This window comes from Brachyhypopomus gauderio, chromosome 13 (assembly GCF_052324685.1).
Source record: "Brachyhypopomus gauderio isolate BG-103 chromosome 13, BGAUD_0.2, whole genome shotgun sequence".
Lineage (NCBI taxonomy): Eukaryota > Metazoa > Chordata > Actinopteri > Gymnotiformes > Hypopomidae > Brachyhypopomus > Brachyhypopomus gauderio.
This window is the reverse complement of record NC_135223.1, coordinates 13,042,314-13,056,244: the sequence shown is the minus strand read 5'-3', so window position 1 is coordinate 13,056,244 and position 13,931 is coordinate 13,042,314. Positions and strand designations below refer to the sequence as shown.

At 43.0% G+C, this 13,931-nt stretch overlaps 1 protein-coding gene across 2 annotated transcripts in view; it reads left to right on the top strand.

Annotated features, from left to right (window-relative positions):
- The window catches only part of plod2 (procollagen-lysine, 2-oxoglutarate 5-dioxygenase 2), a 34,722-nt gene that overhangs the window by 582 nt on the left and 20,209 nt on the right, over nucleotides 1-13,931 (top strand). For both annotated transcript variants that reach the window (XM_076971040.1, XM_076971039.1), the window contains exons 2-3: nucleotides 11,113-11,204; nucleotides 12,437-12,573. In XM_076971040.1, the coding sequence (XP_076827155.1) occupies nucleotides 11,113-11,204; nucleotides 12,437-12,573 (229 nt within the window). The remainder of the gene's footprint in view (nucleotides 1-11,112; nucleotides 11,205-12,436; nucleotides 12,574-13,931) is intronic.

The following is a 13,931-nucleotide window of genomic DNA, read 5'->3' as shown; positions in this document are numbered from 1 at the left end:
ATATATATATATATATATATATATATATATATATATATATATATATATATATATACACACACACATACTTACGGGAAGGGTCTTTAAATCGACCATGTGTCGTCATATACGTCAGTATTTCTCTACACGCGCAGCACTTTTAGCAATACAGTTTTATTGCGTCTGACGTACCTCCCAGATTTCTTTTCCTCAGAGAGATGTTGTCTGTGGGGCGCGCGACGTGTTCGACACTATGTTCACAGAGTAAAACACAGATGTCAAAATACTAGGGTGTGTTGCACCAGTTTCATGTTTCTCTTCATAAAGAGAATGCGGGCTGTTTCGCACGTTTTTTTCATGTAACAATAGGTTGCGCGTCTGGGTACGTTGTTAAGTCTTGGACGGAGTTCCGGACTGTTAGTGTATCTAAGGGCGAGCTTCCTAAAAGTAACTTTCAGGTTGTAAAGATGCTTTTTTTTAAAAAAAAAAACGCAAAATAGCCGAGTTGCATGCACAATTACCCGCTGTCTTATTAAAAATGGTCACAATCCATATATGAACTTCTAAGACTGTGAAGTTTATTCTTTTTTGTTTGCTGCCTCGTTTAGGACATTATGCATCCTATCTTTAGAGGCATTTTGTTGGTACTATTTTCTATGATTTTGCTCCACATAATCATAATTACATGAAAGTAATTACATGTGCTGTGTGTCCTCCCGTGAAATCACAGTAATCCAGAGTCTATGGATATAATATATAATCCAGAGTCTATGCATATAAACCAGGCAGAACTTGCCTGGTAAGGCAGTGGTGGCAGATTTAAGGAATTCAGTGAATATTTCCATGACAAATAATTACATTAAATAGTTAACCATGGTTTTAAACATTCATTAAATAGTTAACCATGGTTTTAAACATACATTAAATAGTTAACCATGGTTTTAAACATACATTAAATAGTTAACCATGGTTTTAAACATACATTAAATAGTTAACCATGGTTTTAAACATTCATTAAATAGTTAACCATGGTTTTAAACATTCATTAAATAGTTAACCATGGTTTTAAACATTCATTAAATAGTTAACCATGGTTTTAAACATACATTAAATAGTTAACCATGGTTTTAAACATTCATTAAATAGTTAACCATGGTTTTAAACATTCAGCCTTCTGGAAAGCTTCTTAATGGGCATTTGCTGCTGCATAAGAGAAAACTTGAAGTTTCACAGGTGAAATTCACCAGTACTGTCAGAGGTTTGAGTCTTCCAACTTTGGGTGGGGGGGAGGGGGGGTGTTTTTACCCTCTTGGATGGTTAAAAAAAGTTAATTGTAATTGCTCTTCATACTACTGATGTTGAATAAGGAGAGGGGCAAAGACATAAGACAGGGGCTCAATCATGGAGGGAGGGGCTTAAATTACATTAGTTTTACAACTACATGAAATGTGTCTACATTTCCTCCACCTTTTACCCATCTGTGCAGTTAGAACACACACACACACTAGTGATTACTAGTGGGCTGTGGTGCACACGTGCCCAGAGCGGTGGGCAGCCCTAGCCCGGCGCCCGGGGAGCAGTTGGGGTTAGGTGCCTTGCTCAAGGGCACCTCAGTCATGGCCTCAGGCTTGGGAATCGAACACACAACCCTCCGGTCACAAGACCGGTTCCCTAACCACCAGACCATGACTGCCCCAATGAGCTGAATGTGCTGTTAAGTTAACTTAGCTGCCAGCACTTTTCTATTAACATTGTATATTCTGATCTGTAAGCTGTTACAACAGATATCATTGCTTTTAGCATAGTCAACACTTCTGTTAGCACAGTGGACACCTCTCTGTAGCACACATGACAAGCTGCTGTTTACACAGGTGACAACTCACTTGGAAGGACAGTAAATTAGCCTCTAATAAAGCAAAATCAATACTCTGCTGTTAGCATGGTTTAAAACTACTAGTTAGCACAGTTGACATGCCGATAAAACAGTCAGCACTCCCCCAGCACAGTCAGCATAAAAAATGTCATCAAAGTCAACACTGCTGCACAGTCAATACATTACTGTTAGCTTAATCCATTCTCTGCTGATGATACTGCTCTTAGCATAATCAGCACTAAAAGAGTCAACACTCTTCTCAACCCAGTCGACACATAGCTATCGCACAGTCACTGTGCTGCCGTGAGCACAGTCAACACTTAGCTCTAGCACAGTCACCGTGCAGGTTTCAGCTGAGCAGAGAGAAGCCAAAGCTGTGTGTGGACACTGATCTATCCAGCCTCCTCTGGTGCCTGGTTCATGTGGGACAGCTACACAGGCTTTACAGCTCTACAGTCTTACAGCTCTACAGGATTTATGGTTTTAGAGCTGCAGTAAACCATATGTCTATATGTCAGAGTAAAGTAAGCATATTATACGCTCTACGCGGCTATCTGCGGGAGCTGGCACACTAAACCCCGCAATTGCCCTTCTGGAACCTGGTAGCGAATGTCCACGTCCCTGAATCGGCCCTGGTGTGTGTAAACGTCCGTGGTGGAGCGTGGTTCTGTTTGTTGTTCCTGTGGCGTTCTTTGCAAACCTTCACATGACTGTGAGTGGCACGATGATGAGCTGCCCGTTTCCACAGCGGCCCAGAGCCAGAAGTCGCAAAAAGCGACAGCTGGCGATATATGGGTACGCTCGGACCTAGCGGCGCTGGTCCTCGGCCGCACTCTGAGCCTGGGCTTGGGAGAGCTCGCTCAGCTGGTCAGCGTGGGCTGAAAGGATCACTGCTTTATGTTCTGACTACTGCTTTTATTTTGCATGGATAATAAGCTCAGAGTGCCTCTTCAGTATGGTCCTTGTACAGACAGAAACATTCAGACATAAAAGTGAAACTGCACACAGGCTGAGGTAGATTATATCAACACTTCCAAAGAATCTGATAGCGTTCCAGATTGCAGTGACTATAAACAAACCATTTAATAGCATTAGAACATTGCAAAGCCAATGCAATAAAATCTGTAAGTTCTGTAAATCCTGGTGAAATGGCAGTTTTGGGCATCTAAACTGCATTCTGGTGGCTTGTGCTGGAAGCTACTGGAGGGTGTGTGTGCTGCTGGAGGGATGGATGTCCCTGTTTCTGTTTACCACAAGAAATTGATGCTGTTGCCTCTGCCTGGCTTGCCCCCTTCCTAACAAATGATGTGTCAGGGTAACGCAGGGTCCACCAGCAACTGCCATCATTATCATTACTCCACCTCTGAAAAATCTATGACCTCAACTAGCTGACTGGCTCCCTCTTTAGCACTTCTTTCCCCTTCATCTGTGTAATTCTTTTTCCATCCTGGTAGAGATGCTGGTGTATCCCAGCCCTGGGGACGCTGGTGTATCCCAGCCCTGGGGACGCTGGTGTATCCCAGCCCTGGGGACGCTGGTGTATCCCAGCCCTGGGGACGCTGCTGTGCCCCAACCCTGGGGACGCTGGTGTATCCCAGCCCTGGGGACGCTGGTGTATCCCAGCCCTGGGGACGCTGCTGTGCCCCAACCCTGAGAATATTAGTGTGTCCCAGCCCTGAGGACGCTGCTGTGCCCCAGGCCCAATGATGCTGGTGTGTCCCAGCCCAGATAACAGCTTTTCTGAGCACAAACTCTATAACTCTGGCAGATGTAGATGATGTCACATAGTGTTCTTTGATCAAGGGTCTTTATGGCCATACTGGAGATGAGTTATTGGAAGTGTACGCCCCCTTCAAACCCACAACTCAGAACACATTTATATTTTGGTGGAGGGCAGCTGAAAACATGTTTGACAGGAGATGATCACCCCAGCAACCACTTCTTCCAGTTTATTCTGCACGCAGCTCTCAAATTCGGTTATTAGGTGCGGAGTAGAAATACAAGGGCAACTTACCTTGGACACGAAGGTGTAAAGGAATGTTTCTCTGTCTGGCTTCCTCCAGGTAAAGTTTCAGTGCTGTTGCGAGTGAGACAGACCTACTTGTGGTCCGTGTTTTAAAATTCTTCCAGTTTTTTTTTTCTGTAATATTTTCCCCCTCGTGTTCTCTCAGTGTAATGCTAATGGTAGGCCAGGATAGAGTCTGGTCAGGGTGAGTTTTGGTATGCCTGTGTGTGTGTGGGTGTATGTGTGTGCGTGTGTATCTGTCACTAGAGCATGTTTTTGTTCATTCTGTGCTAAGTGAGAAGGGAGAAGGGAACCCTCTAGGCCCTGAGAACTGCATTGCTTTAGAATAACACTGTCACATTTCCTGAGTCATTCTGCATGGGTGTTGTGCTAGATTCCAGCCACACACACACACACACACATACACACACACACACACACAGGGGGTTTAATGAGAGGAACTATGTGATTCAGGACAGAGACTGAAGAGTTTTCCTGCTGATGTTTTGAAGGAATAACTGTGACTAACTCTAGGCCAGACCTGGCAGGGCATGAACATTATATGTCCTTTCCAGTTTCCTGAGTTAGGAAATTGCCAATGACTATGCTTCAGACATCATGTTTCTATCTAATGCTTTCTGGATTATACTTCTGTGTGTGTGTGGTGTGTTTAGTGGTGCAATTGAGCTTGAACAGTGCTGTTGGGAAATATTCAGTTTGCTCATGTCATTCATTTTTGTCTCATGTCTACAATATTCCCATTTGATATATTGAATCAGGAAGGATTAAAAAGCAGCACAACTGCATCGGCACAACAGCAGCTCAAGCTCAACAAATCCAGAGTCCCTTGTCACCCCTGCCATGAATAAATATAGAATCCAACATATGGTGTACTGTACAGGCAGCATGTTTACACTCTGTGGATTATAAGTAATAAACACCTTCATGCAGTGCTCTGTCAGCAGCTGCACTGTCAAGCCTTATTGTCCATTGTCACTGCAGAGGAGCTCAGATTTATGGTAGAGCATGTGATGGCATCGTAAAACCTAAGCACTGTAATCATGAACACGTGTAGCGTGTAGCTCCTCCCCTCATGTCAAGTGGAAGAGCAGACTCAGTATGTCACACCACGCCCCCTTCTGCAAGGTGCCAGACTCACGATGTTGTGTTGAAGGGTGCTGCCAGGGTTCAGGCCATGTTACAAAACCTCTTATCAAACCTGCCCAGGTGCTGGAACACATTCTGCTGCTGAACAGAGTCAATTGAAAAGAAAAATAATAAATAAAAAACTTTTCTGAGCAATCTCTGTTTTTCTCTCCCTCTGTGTATGTGTGTGTGTGTGTGTGTTATGCAGGGGCTCACGCATGTGTGTGTTTTTAAAATGAAATTCTTTTTAATGTATATTTATTGGTATTGTAATATCTTGTAGCTATTCATAAAAAGCTTAGCTGTGCAAAACAAATGCCTTAAAGCAACAGAAATCATTTAGGAACAACCTTTTAGAATAAATAAATGTGCCATTTGAATGCGGTGTTCATTTCATATGGATGCTTGAATTTTAAACAAAACACCCTGAAAATACCATAAGCAATCCTACAACAAAGGATTTAATGCGAAATGAATCTTGTGAAATATGTTGTTTGCTAGCACCATACATGTTTGTATTATATGTATATACAGTATGTGCTTATTCAGTCCTCCTGGTTGGATCATGCTGGAGGGAGAACGGAGGTCTTCTTCCTTTACAGCTCCAGGCTGTTTGCTGGAATCAGGGCTCCTGCAATGCTAACATTTACACAGACCACTACAGCGCCAGTGTGACAGGGGGGTGGGGATTCAGAAGCTGAAGGCTGGCACTGAGGGCAAAGAAACAACTGGCCTGTCTAAGGCTGCATTCATTCAGGCCTTACGGCCATTTTAGTAATCTTACCTCACGCCGTTCTCTCGTGTGTGCCCCTCCGGAACACTTCTGCCCCAACATTGGTTTTACACTTTGCGGAAAGTTCAGATTGTGTTACTATTACCATCCAGCGTTTCTCTGGCAAAAGTTCATAAAGCCATTAAATGCCATCTGTAGGCTCCATTAACATGAATCACTTCTCTATAAGATGGACTACATGCTCTAAAAACCCAAACTGTGTGTCGTTTTTCACTCTTAATGACTTTGTATGGAGAAGGCACATGGGAAACATCATCAGGTCTCAAAACCGCTAAATATTATTAGAAGTCAGGACATACATAAAACGGTTTCAAAATTTGTAGAGGTTTGGTTTACTGGGTCATTGACAACATTTGTCTGTGATGTGTTGGTCCAAGGCCTCTCACTCAAATAAGTGCCCCAAGTAAACAAGTCTTGAGACTCAAGTCAAACCACACGGAGGAAGATCATTCAGAGCTTTCAAAACTTTAGTCAAGGGTCTACGAGGAGAGAAATGGCAGCATAGCATGGGAGCTATCAAGTTGTATCAGCTATGATCAGGGCACCATGAAGAGAAATATGAACCATACTTTTACAATACTCTCACCATACTCTTATTATAATCTTACTATTCTCTCATCATTCTGAAAACATGCTCTTAACACACTCCTAGTATGCTATAAGCATAATCATATCATGTTCTTAGCATGATCTATTATCCAGCATATACTTATCACCATTAATAGTCTATTGTCTGGTTTATCTCACTGGTGATCCTTTGTTCTCTCAGATCTTAGAGTCCCTGTCCCAGTCACTGTATATCTGCACACACAAGCCCCTCACTTCAAATGGCGAATAACCCCAAATACCTTCCCGCTCTCCCACTATATAGTAGAATATATCGTGGTAGTCAGGTGCCAAGCTACTTCCAAAATGATGTCATCATCTAAAACCACATCAAGTAACCAAAGAATGTCGAGATGAAATTGAAATTACTTTAGATGGAAATGTAGATATTATGTTTCATTATTTAGTCTGTAAAACCATAACAGCTTTATAGCTTCCATATAAGAATAATAACTGTTTCTTCTTCCACATTGTGGTAGCATTTTATTGCTAATGGTAACTAACTACTTGGCCTGCTAGTACAATGAAACATTAGCAGAATGATGGGGAAAAAAGCTAGTTTATTCCAGGAGTTACTCCTGTTTTTAAATATGCCCCTGGCCATTTTCTAGGTAAAGCTACTAAACAAAAAAATGCACAGCAATGTTTATCTTCATTTCCCTCCCTTGCTTTTGCTTATGCTAAATAATAAGTAGGATCCTCCATGTGATACATTTTGGATTCTCATACTTTTCTCAACACAAAATATCTAACCACCACCGGCAGGAACCACTGACTCTCCTTCTTACAGCGTCGTCCAGCCAAGCAGCCATGACAGTTTGGTTTGTCCATTCTGGGCTACAGTAGCAACATGGCAATGCATCTCTGGTGGAAGAGGACCCGCCCCATATGAAGAATTGTAGCTCATGTTCTAAGCTAACAAAGATAGTACAGGTCATTGTGCTATAATACAAACATGGTTTTGTGTACTATATTCCATTTCTAATTGATACACCTACACACTCCTCCTTCAATGGCTCTGAGCCTTCCCCCTCCCAGCTCCATCCTCCCACCACTGAACACGCCTCTGCAGCTGTGTAGCGTTTGTGTTTGTTTACCCATCACCTAGACAACGCGTATCCAAGCAGAGAGCCTCAAATTTAGACTGTTATGTAGGAAATAGAGCTTCTCAATGGTGGCATTATTGGGTGAGTGTGCCCAAGGGTTGCCTCCTCTCACCTCTGCACTTACTGATGTAGTTCAATGGTTTTTATTGCTGTTGTCTTCAGGGATTGGGGCAAATCAGGTCATGCCTGGGTCAAAACAATTGATGCAGTTTGGCAGCCTCAGGGAGAAGGTCACTGGGGCAGAGTGAACAAATCTGTCCGCCAGCCAACCTCTCCACCCCCAGCCAGTAACCCCTCCACCACCACCACTCCTCAACTGACCCTTGTGTTGCCACTGGAATGTATTTAAAGGAATTTAGAAACTCCTTTGAGCTTAGATGAAATCACTCAGACATCTTTACTTTAAGGCATTCCTGTCTGTGCTGCTAATAACGTTCTCTAAAAGTTAGTTACAGAAAACTGGAGTGAGAGGGAATGTGCATGCGTGCGTGCATGTGTGTGTGTTTGTGTGAGTGAAAGAGAGAGAAAAGGTTTGGGTAATAGAGAGTGTGTAGGGAGTGCAGTGAAATTAATCATCTTGATTTGAGTGGGAGTATAGTTTTCCTATAATTTTTATGAGGATGGTTTCAAACTATGTAATATTTACACAAGATGAATGTATTGTGGACATAGTGTAGTCTGAGTCTAGCGCATTAAAGTCTCTATTCAGCAGCCAACACAGGCCTACTGTGTCTGGAGAGAGAGAGACTTATATTCCAGAGAAAATAAAAGAGCTTTCTGTCATTTTCTCTATGTGGCCATGTTGACATTGCACCAACACAGAAGAAATTACTTGGGTGATCTACTTCACTTCCAAAACAATAATAAAAGTATTATTAAAATAGTGTCATGACAGGGTAATGTTGTATTGCCTTTAATTGGCCCAGGGTGAATCCTACATTTGTTCTTCATTCTAAAAAAGGAAGTTTCTGTTAAATCTCATTTTACAATGAATACAGCTGTTCAACAGTGCATCACTCCCCAGATGGGTCTCCTGGCCTCCTTGTGCTTATCACAGCTTCCCTGGAGGCTTGGATGGACACCTGGGCTGACTCTCACCTCCACCATCTGACGGTGGATCCCCACCCTTCGGTTTCTGAATGACACCCCATTGGTGCTGATGTCCTGCAGTGGAGTTGTCTTATTATGGGGCTGTGTGAGGCAGAGGAGTGCCATCCACACGACGTCATCTCCATGGGCTTTTCTGCCCACAAGAGAAAAGAAAGTGTAACACAGGAGGAAGTAGGATTAGCTAGCTCCTGGCTCTGGGTGCATGTTCTGTGGCTTTCCATTGAAACACTCTGCAGTGTTCTTGTATATTGCGTGGTATTAGAAGCCCTCTGTTTCTAGAGAAATTCAGGAGAATCCCTATCCCCTAACTCCCCAGAATGATTCTGTTATTCAGTGTCATACCAGAGTTTTTTTTTTTTTCTGTTCACAGTTAGCTGCAATAGCACAGTTTTGTCAAAGCTATCCGTGCAAATAATCTATAAAGCAAGTGACAAATGAAATCGAATCAAATTGTTGGTTTATGCTAAAAGTGTTCCTCTACAACAGCCCAGGGGGTGTGGTCTGCATTAGCTTTGAGTGATGACTGGTCATGTTAGTCTTTCAACTTTTTTTCAACTTACCCAGTGAGCAAAGGAGGAATGTAAGGTCAGTCTGGTTTGACAAACGAAGCAGTTCTGAGAAGCTTAGTGAAGTCCTGCCAGACTTAGTACATGTTGATTGTTACTCTCTTGAGAATTAGCATCTAAGAGGCTTAAACTACTGACTTCCCAGACCTGAGGAGAGTCAGATACCATCTGGACATTGGCTTAAATCAATATGCTTTGGGTGTATTCACTTAAAATCCAAGTCTTTCCAAATCATGCTTAACAAACAGGTTATTTATTGTATTTTAATTCCAGGTCTGTGTTACATATGGATGCATTCATATATGGACATAGCTCTAAAATGACCCCATCATGAGCTGAGACATCCGCTCTCTGCCGTCATTCCTCATGTTAAAGTTGGGCCTGGAATGTTTTTTCCCTTTCCCAACAGCAGAAAATGGCAACGATTTCCTATTCAAAGCTGATTTATTCCAGTTCTGTTGTAAGACCCTCCCGCTCCATTGCTTCAGATGGCTGTGCACCTGACCAGCAGCTGGACTATGTACAGTGTCTGTGTGTGTGTGTGTGTGTGTGTGTGTGTGTGTGTGTGTGTGTGTGTGTGTGTGTGTGTGTGTAGGTCTTCTATATCCTATGATCCACTTTATTCTTTATCATGCTTTTGCTTTAAAATTGACAAGGGTCCAGCATGACAGGTGAGTAAATGAATGGTGTGTGTTTGACTCAGGTTTATATAACATCGCTGTGGGGCTGTTCTCAGACCCCAGAGATGATGGATGACAGGTCAGAGCTCAGCGCTGCTCGCCCCAGACTCGGTTTGTTTTTGCACACAGCTGTGACTTTCCTTTGGTCTGGAGCCTAGTCCAGCCCCCGAGCTCTGCCAGAAACCCAGCGAGGGTCTGGGAAGCTCAACCCCCACCTCCTTCTCCTTTGTGGCCACTACCCCCACTAGTACCATTCAAATGCCTCTTGTTCTTTGAATTAAGTGTGCCACCAAAACATGGGATTTTCGTATCATAGTAATTATGATTCCTCTCTGTGTTTATCCATGTAAGATGATGGAATGCCATTTATGAATCAGTTCTCAAGTGGTAACATAGGTTTGAGGTTTGGTTTAAGGTTGGTTTGGAGAAACCGGATACCCTCAATTTCATACTGTAGGCAAAAGGCAACATATATATTTTGGAAAAGTGGCTCTTATAAAGACCATTGGATTTAGGCAAGACTGGCTGACAAATCATGCCAACCTCTTTAATTCAAGCTTGGTTTATGGCCCACAGACACGGCAGACACTAAAACCTGACATCGTCTGATTTCGGAGCAAAAAAGGCCTAGGACTGTAGTCTGATCACTACGCTAAATGAATGAATGAATGAATGAATGTTCAACCTATATAGCACCTTTCTAGATACTCAAGGTCACTTTACAATTTTAACACAGGTACAACTCTTACACTACCAATCACACGCCGGCAAGAAGCGGCATCCAGTTGCGCACAGCGTACTCTACCAGGATCCACAGACCCCTGGGGGACTGAATGGGGTGCAGGAAGGGGAGAGAGGACAGACCCTAGTGACAGAGCACCATCCACCACTGGACATACAAGCACACACACATTAACTCACACAACTGCTTTTATTGAACATGAAGACACACAGACACACTCAGGGAGAATTTGTCAGGGAATCAGGGAATGCCAATTTTCCTAACCTCCATGTCTTTGGAGTGTGGGAGGAAACCGGAGACCCCGGAGGAAACCCACACAGACACGGGGAGAACATGGAAACTCCACTCAGATAGAGACTTGAACCCAAGACCCCAGAGGCCTAGGACCATAGTCTGACTACTGTGCTAAAGGCCTAGGACCATAGTCTGATTACTGCACTAAACACTTAGGACCTCTACATCTGCTGGTATATTCTTATGCGGATGCATTTTCTCTCTTTCACTAGAGAAGCTTCTTGTTCTCACCGTGGCAACACAAGAGACAGACGGCTTCCATCGCTTCATGCAGTCAGCGCGTTATTTCAACTACACTGTGAAGGTAAGACTCAGTTATTCATTCATTGTATTCTCACCAGAAACATTTCAATTCATGAGTGGGTCAATACTATCAATGCTATGCTATACCATCCATGATATAGACAATGATATGCATTCCTTTACAGCATCAATAGCATCAGTTATAATGAAATCTCATTCTAGAAAGTGATTCTTTGTACACAATACATTGAAGTCTCAGAATAATTATTTCTCATTAATACTTAAAAATGCAGAACATTTATTTTAATATCAAATTTATTGGCAATCCATGCATTGACCTAAGTTTTAATTCTGTGTAATGTCTTTTGTAATGCCAGGATCTGAATTAACTTTCACAGTGGATACACTCAAATATAAAATTTTCTGGCAAGACCCATTGGCAGCTCTATGCATTGACCTCAGTGTAGTTTTAATTCTGTGTACCGGTAATGTCTTTTGTAATGCTGGGATCTGAACTCATTTTCTAAATGATTTAATTACTGGTAATTACAAGAAATATGTATTTGAAACAGACCACAATTCTGCGAAACCGTTTCAGTAAGGAGATACCAGTCTGTTGGATCACTTTGGTGTTTCATAAAATTCCAGCAGATGAGAGTGATGGTGGTCTGGATGCCATGTAACAAAGCCATGTAACAAAGCTTAATGAATTATAAATATAATATAATATAAATATTTATTCAATTGAGAAGTTACGTTCTATGTCCCAAGAGTCCTTGTCTCAAGTGGAGGAGTTCAAGGATCTCAGGTTCTTGTTCACCAGTGAGGGAAACATGGCACGGGAGGTTGACAGGTGGGTCGGTGTGGCGGCTGCAATGTTGCAGATGCTGTACCAGACCGTTGTGGTGAAGAGAGAGCTGAGCTGAGCTGAGCTCTGGTGAGGTACTTTCTCTGTGCATGTCCAACTGGGAGGACACCCCGGGGAAGACCCAGGACAAGCAGGAGAGATAATATCTCTCAGCTGTCCTGGAAACACCTTGGTATCCACCCAGAAGAGCTGTAAGAGGTGACCGGGGAGAGTGAAACCTGGGCCTTTTTGCTTAGGCTACTGCCCCCGCGACCTGGACCTGGATAAGCAGTTACAAATGGATGGATGAATGGATGGATTTCTCTAATTGTTTTCGTGACTCATCAGTTTTTGAAGTTTGTCTTAGGCACGTCCAAATTGCACTGAGCTCCTCTACATAACCATGGAGAAGGACGGGTCTGAACACGTACCTCTGTGTTATCTAGGTCTTGGGGATGGGTGAAATCTGGAGGGGGGGAGATGTGGGACGCTCCATCGGAGGTGGACAGAAGGTCCGACTGCTCAAAGAGGCCATGGAGACTCTGGCAGGACAAGAGGACTTGGTGGTTCTCTGTGTGGACAGGTAAGATTCGACTACAGCCGTTGGGTAATGATGGATGAAAGATTTACATTCACACTAACATTTACAGCCTTTAGACACTTTAGTCTGCAAGCAATGTTGCAGGATTGACTCAGACAGGTCATTATCTTGAATCTGTCAGGATCTGTCTCAGACAGGATATGAGTGTGATCTATGTAGAGTCAAACCCAGCTGTACTAGCATAAGGAAACATTTTCCATGGAGTCAATCCTATATACCCTATATAAGCAAACATATGTGATCAGCTAACCATCACACCTATCCCATTCCAAAGCCATGTGCATTGAGATGGAATTGTAACCCCTGCCCCCTCCTTGCTGCTATAAAAACCCTCATTGTTCTGGGATGCCTTGTCACAAGGTTTTGGAATGTTTCTGTAGGAATTGCGCCGGTCGGGCTATGATCTTGGACAAGATGGCCTGGCACATTTTGAACACTCCAGTTCATCTCAGATATGTTCACTGAGGTTGAGATCAAGGCTTTGTTTAGACCACTAGACTGGTTCCTTCCACACCCAGATCATCAATCCATGTGTTTATTTACCTCACTTAAGGCACAGCCCTGCTGTGACAGGAAAGGGCCTTCCCCAAACCGTTGTGTCAAAGTTGAAAGCACGTATTTATGTAAAATGTCTTTCAATGCTATAACATTAAGACTTTACTGGAACTAATTCATATAGGCAGTGATCTGCTGAATTTTCCAGACCTGACATTGTACATTTTCCAGACCTGACTTTGTCCATCTTCCAGACCTATCTTTGTCCATAAAGCTGCATGATAATGAAGCATGATTCGTCATTTCCGAGATCACACTCATGCTGCTGCAGAGTCTGGTGGCTGTGTGCTTTACTGATGTTTGGCCTCGTGCACAGTCATCCTAGGCTTGTGTGCGGTAACTCAGCCATGGAAAACCTTTCCATGAACCTCCTGTGCTGCCAGAAGCAGTCTGGGACTCTAGTGAGTGATGCAACCAAGGAGAAGCCAATTGTACAAGTTTAGCACTCAGCTGTCCTTCTCTGTCTCTACAACATCATGGTTGAGCTACTATGGCTCCTAAATGTCCACACTGGATTTAGCAAGGCAGATTTTTGGTGAAAAGTGGCATCATGTCACAGTGCCATATTTAAGGTAACCGAGTTCTTCCCCGTGTCCTGTGACTACTGCCCATGTTTCTCTATGAAGATCACATGGCTGTTTGATTTTATACATCAGTTAGCAAAACACAAAATACACATAGGCTACAGTCCAAAGTGGAGATAAGCACCAGATGGGCAAAAGTGAAGGCAATATCAAATATTACACATAACAAATAGCGATTTGTTCTGAGACCTTAAACATCAG